The following is a 5759-nucleotide window of genomic DNA, read 5'->3' as shown; positions in this document are numbered from 1 at the left end:
TGGAACCAAACCCCCATGAATTTTGGTGAAAATTCACCAAATTCGCTACCATCGTATGATACTAATTGATCGATTACAAGTTTTTTTTACATATTTTTCAAGCATCATAGTTAAACCCATTTGAATATTACTAGATTCACTTGATTTCCATTAATACCATTTACGACGCTGATGAGATGCTTTTCATATAAACCAAACTAGAATGTCCCTTTTATCCTTTTTCTTTTCTTGAAAGTTGAAACACTGCAGAACCTCATTGGTCTGAAAATTCCATGGACGATCACATACCTCATTCATATCTAAACCTCCATCTTTAAAAAAAAGTGTAAAGGCGGCTATGCATCTGTGCAATAGTGCGAGTTAGTGATATGAGGTAGTATTATATAATCTTTTCTGTTTTTTTAATTAAAAATAAATATTATATAATCAAATTTAATTTTTATGTCCTACAGTAAGATAAGGCAAATTTTCCCTTAATATGATATTATGAAATCTCTCCATGACAAATATGAGAGATGTTCCCAATGCACACTGAGATGTGCATGTGGGGCACGCTCTGTAGGGCACCAATCTAATCTCAGATATAACCAATCAAACTCCCAATCTTCCCTGGAACCATGGTTTAGAGTATCTATATCCTTAATCACTTGGATACTCTTTTTTCCTTTTTAATTTTTGTAGTCTCACTTTGTTTATATATATTCATATGAATCTATTAATAGGCCCAACTCTAAATATTTAACATATGGTGAGTAACCCTAAAAACTGATACATATGATACAATACCTGTGAATTGGTAAGGTTTACTGCTGATCATAATAGAGACTTAGATCGAATCCTGGCTACACCTGGATTGGGGGATGGGGTTATGGTCTCCTCCTCCTGCTGGATAAAGACTTGGGATCCAATCCGGCCTACACCTGAATTGGAGGATGGGCTACCCCGTTTTGTACTCTCAACATCGGCCCAACCTAAGCTCCTCGAAGCCTTTTCTTGAAGTCTTAACCTCCAAACTCAAACAGAATGAACCATTCAAAACTCAATCCACCATTACTCCAGCCTAGGTAACGAAGGCCACAAAATAAAGAAACTGAAATTGCTGCCTGCATTCCAAAATTCCAAATCACAAAACAAGAACAAGAGCAAATCATATGAAAGCAACTCTTTCATTCCAAATCTTAACCGCCTTCTCTCATTTACAAATCTTGTAACTGTCTTCTCTAGTTTGTAGCATACACTCCATTCTCTCTTCATCAGTACCCTATCTCTACATATGCCCGAACCCGAACCCGAACCCAAACCCGTATGCAAATCACAAATTATTTACAGTCTTTACTTCTTAGGGGAAAAAAATCGAAAATTACAGCAAAAAACTGAAAAAGGTTTAAGCCCTAATCAGGACTAGGGTTTCAGTTAGGGTTGTTGATCGTTGGTGTTGACGTTAGAGTTGCCGTTACCGTTACAGTCGCCTTGCCAAGACCAGACTATGTCTTTCAACGCAGGTCTAACGTCCTCTTGACAGAATTTGGCGTATTCGAGGGTGTCTCCGGCGGACTTCGAGAACTCGACGATGGCCACCTGCGGTGCCACCTCGAAAACCTCCGCCGTCACTGACAGCCGCCCTTTACGCCCTTCAACATTTCCCTGCATCTTCACCTTGAAATCCTTCACCTTTATGAGCTTGAAACTCAACCCCTTCGCCACCTGCTCGAGCTTCGACATGATCGTCGAGGCCGAGCATTTCGACGTGAAGATTGACCCTGCCTTCCGCTTGTTCTCAAACAAACTCGAGAGATCGAACCCTGATGACATCGAGGAGATGAACTCGAACGCGTTGAGGAAGGGAGGAGACGATTTTGACTTCACTACAAGGTCGTCTTCCTCCGTCTTCTCCGGCGACGGTTCCTCGATTGAAAACGCGATGGGTCGGGTGAACCCTTTTTTGAACCAAGGTAGTTGCATTATCTCCGGAATCGTAATCCGTTTATTGGGATCGGCGACCAGAAGCCTCGAGATCAACCGCTTGGCTTCGTAGGAAAACCAGGCCGGGAACTCGTACTCCGCTCGGAAAACTTTCCGGTACATCTTCATTATGTTCTCGTCCCGGAAAGGAAGGAATCCGGCGAGTAACACGTAGAGAATGACCCCACAAGACCAGAGATCCGCTTTCGATCCGTCGTACCCTTTTTTCCTCAGAATCTCGGGGGCCACATAGGCCGGCGTCCCGCACTGCGTGTGCAGGAGTCCGTCGTTGAGGAGCTGCTCCGGCAGAGCAGATAACCCGAAATCAGAGATTTTGAGATTTCCGTTCTCATCAAGGAGGAGATTCTCGGGTTTCAGATCACGGTGAGAGACGCCCCTGCTGTGGCAGAAATCAACAGCGCTGATCAATTGCTGGAAATACTTTCGAGCGGCGTCCTCCTTGAGCTTCCCTCTGTAGACCTTAGCGAAGAGCTCACCACCTCGAACGTACTCCATAATAAAGAAGATCTTCGATTTCGTCGCCATGACTTCCTTGAGCTCGACGACGTTGGGATGGCGGACCAGACGCATGACGGAGATCTCCCGCGTGATCTGCTCCATTAATCCTTCCTTCTTGACCTGGTCCTTGCTGATCACTTTGATGGCAACGCTCTCACCGGTACTGAGTTGCTTCCCGTAGTAGACCTTGGCGAAGGTCCCCTTCCCCAACAATCTCCCCATCTCGTATTTGCCGAATAGAATATTTCTTGTGCCATTGCTGTGCGCCATTTGGGGTTCAATTAGTGAGAGCAGAGTACACGAAGGCTGGACTGGTTTAAATCGACGATCAAAGAGGTAACTGGAGATGGGTTTTGCAGGGGTTTAAGTGGGACGACATGGTATCCAAGAGAGGATTGAAGATAATGCAGATAGCCATTAAGGTGGAGGCCGGAAATCAATTTCAGGCGATGGTGGCCGTGGGTGGTGGTGGAGGTGAGGATTGGAGCGGTTAGGAAGCGGTTAGAGGGAAGTGTGGAGTGGTGGGCGGAGCATTAAAAGGGGCGGAATACGGAGAAAGGTGGAGACGGAATTGTCCAGTAGCCGCTGGAGGGTTGCAGAGATTTGAGAGCACCTGGTTTTCTTTAGGGACTCGACATCCTTGAAAAGAGGCAAGCACATAGAAATATAGACCGATGGAAGGAAAGAGAGAAATATCCGGCTTTCGGCGGGGACCGAGGTTGGAGCGGGCCAGGCTTCATGTATGTGGTTGGATTGGAATTTTCAGTTGTGGGTCCCATAAGCAATTCTAATCCGACTTTTGAAGAGACAAGCTTAGATGAGGTGGAGTTCATGGAATGGAATGAAGAAGAAGTTTCAAGTGGGCTCTGTACTTTATTGAGTAGTTGGGTAGCTAACCAAGGTTTTTGGGTTTTGGGGCTTTTGGCTTGTAGTGTTAAAATGGACCTGTCCAAACGTGGCCCACCTATTTTTCTCGGCATGGACAAACTTAAAGAAAGTGTTGGAGACTGTTTACTACGCGGAACGAGAACTGGTGGGATCGGAATTCGGAATGGGATCCAAATCCAGTTTGAGTGTTTGTTTCCAGAGCAGTTGAAGGCAGAAATGGAGTGGAATCCTGATTCTACGGATTTGACACAGAAGGCGAGAATTCTGTACTGTGAGTGGAGGCTGGTGGCTGGTGGCTGGTGGCTGGTGGGGATATTCCCTTTTGTTCTCTTCGTTCAATTCTCAGACTTTGAAGGTGATTATGTCAAACAAGGGGGTTTCAATTTAATGGAGAATTGTGATCTTTGAATGACAATTCTTTGACCTGATTCCGTGTCTAAGGTATCACATATTAGATTCAAATTCCAAAAGATTTCTGGTTTCCCCTTTCCAGAAAGTAGGGAAATGAGATATTGTTTTATGCAATGTAAAAAGAAAGAAAGAAAGAAAGAAGAACTTTGTAATTGCATTAAACACAAATCCTCCCCAACCCAATTCCATTTGATCCAACTCGGTCAATAGTTAAGCATATGCATAAAAATTTAAAGCCTTCCTAAACCATAAAGATACTTTAAGACGATATGCTTTAACTTAATGTTATTAATAATATAAAATGTTCTGATCTTTTCAGTTTTATTTTTTATAATGCAATTTGTGAATCTAATCCAAGTACAAATTAATTTATTTATTTTTCATTGATTCACTTTTTAAGTGTATGTTTGTGTATCACAAGGTGTAATTATCATTAAAAACTTTAACAATGTTAAAGATTAACTATGATATATAACCTTATCATTTGTTCAAGTTTTCTGCTTCATGCTACAGTTAATACACCATAAATTTCACTACCAATTAAACTCAAGAGGCAAAATCTACACGATAGAATAAAAACATGAACCAGTGATAAAGTGATGCATAATAATTGACGACTTTAGTGTTGTTGAAGTTTTTAATGCCAATCCCATATGATTGGGATAAGAGATAGATGATGATAATGATAATAAATATTTTTGAAATCTTTACCGTTTGAATACACTTTATAAAACATGAATTAATGAAAAAAACATAAATCATGTGATATCTTTAACATAATTAATTATAATCAATATTTAACACATTTCAAATGTCATTTCTACACTGTGGCACTGTACTAGGACTGTAATATAAAGGTTATGTTTAGTTAAAGTGCAATTTTATGTGTACTAATATAAATGCATAGGACTGTAAATGAAAATAATTATAAATTTTCAATTAATTTTGTTTTGGGTTTTACTTTATTCCATTTTATGGTTTAATTTATTTTATTTATAATGTAACCAAATAAAATAAAGTAAAATTAGAAATAAAAATAAGTCAAAACTTAAACTCAAATCATTTACACTACCATAATTTTGCATCAGTTCAAATTTATTTACATTGCAATCAAATAGGTTCAAAACCGCCAAGATAGAATTGGGTCGGTCTGAGAGTCGTTCAAATATAGGAGAAGGGTGTGGTGGGAGACAGATGGAGCTGAAAGGTGAGGGTGGGTCCTGTGGCTTGTGAAACAAGGCAGGTCTTGGGTCTTAGAAGTGGGAGGTGGGATCCAAAATCACCATCTGGCTCCTTTTTGGAGTCAACAAGTGGCTGAAAACGGAACAGTATTAAGATGTGGACGTCTCCATTGTTTCCTATTTTGTCTTCTTCTCTTCTCTTTAGTGGCATTTGCCACGTGTCAAATTTTCTTCCCCCTTCTTCTAGGCTCCTCAATTCAACAGCTGCTTACTGCTTTGCCGACTCCTAATTACTTAATTAATTAATGATTCCTCTAAAAATTTTATATTGTTCTTGTCCTAAGATATTTATGAATTTAACCTATTCAGTAGCCATCTAGATGGGAATCTGATTTGATTAGTCGAACTTGAGATCATTGATTGGGGCCATTTCTACTTTATTCCCCTTATTGGGATCCACATTTCTAAGAAAATCCTATTTATTACCCCACCCCATCCAACGGTGAATTGTGAGTTCTTTTTGACAGATGGCAAACAAGTAGTCCACTGCCGAACCCTTTTTTGCCTTTCCTAGCTAGACCCCAGCTTACCCTTTTCTTATCTGTTGATGACTTAGGTTACGTTTGGACAAGTGTCAGGATTTCTGCTTTTTAAATGCAATTTTAGTCAATTTTATTTCATACACGCCAAAATTCAAAAGCAAAATTACATCCAATCCAAACAATGCCTGAGATTATTTTAATTATTCAGACCACGTTAGGTACCCTACTGTGCTTAATTGTTCCTTTGAGTATTCTT

At 40.4% G+C, this 5759-nt stretch overlaps 1 protein-coding gene across 1 annotated transcript; it reads right to left on the bottom strand.

Annotated features, from left to right (window-relative positions):
• Positions 1 to 1150: 1150 nt before the first annotated feature.
• On the bottom strand, positions 1151 to 3376 carry LOC148843294 (CBL-interacting serine/threonine-protein kinase 25-like). The gene has a single exon (XM_088959896.1). The coding sequence runs from the start codon at positions 2749 to 2751 to the stop codon at positions 1414 to 1416; it is 1338 nt and encodes a 445-aa protein (XP_088816022.1). The 5' UTR covers positions 2752 to 3376; the 3' UTR covers positions 1151 to 1413.
• Between the last annotated feature and the right edge of the window lie 2383 nt (positions 3377 to 5759).

The sequence above is a fragment of the Nelumbo lutea genome, chromosome 8 (genome assembly GCF_056320005.1).
Source record: "Nelumbo lutea isolate HS-2025 chromosome 8, American lotus-T2T, whole genome shotgun sequence".
NCBI lineage: Eukaryota > Viridiplantae > Streptophyta > Magnoliopsida > Proteales > Nelumbonaceae > Nelumbo > Nelumbo lutea.
The sequence above is the reverse complement of the archived record's forward strand: the minus strand, read 5'-3'. Positions and strand labels throughout refer to the sequence as shown.

Bases quoted from the DNA above. Each gene is read 5' to 3' on its own strand.
- LOC148843294 (XM_088959896.1), bottom strand. From the start codon at position 2,751: ATGGCGCACAGCAATGGCACAAGAAATATTCTATTCGGCAAATACGAG.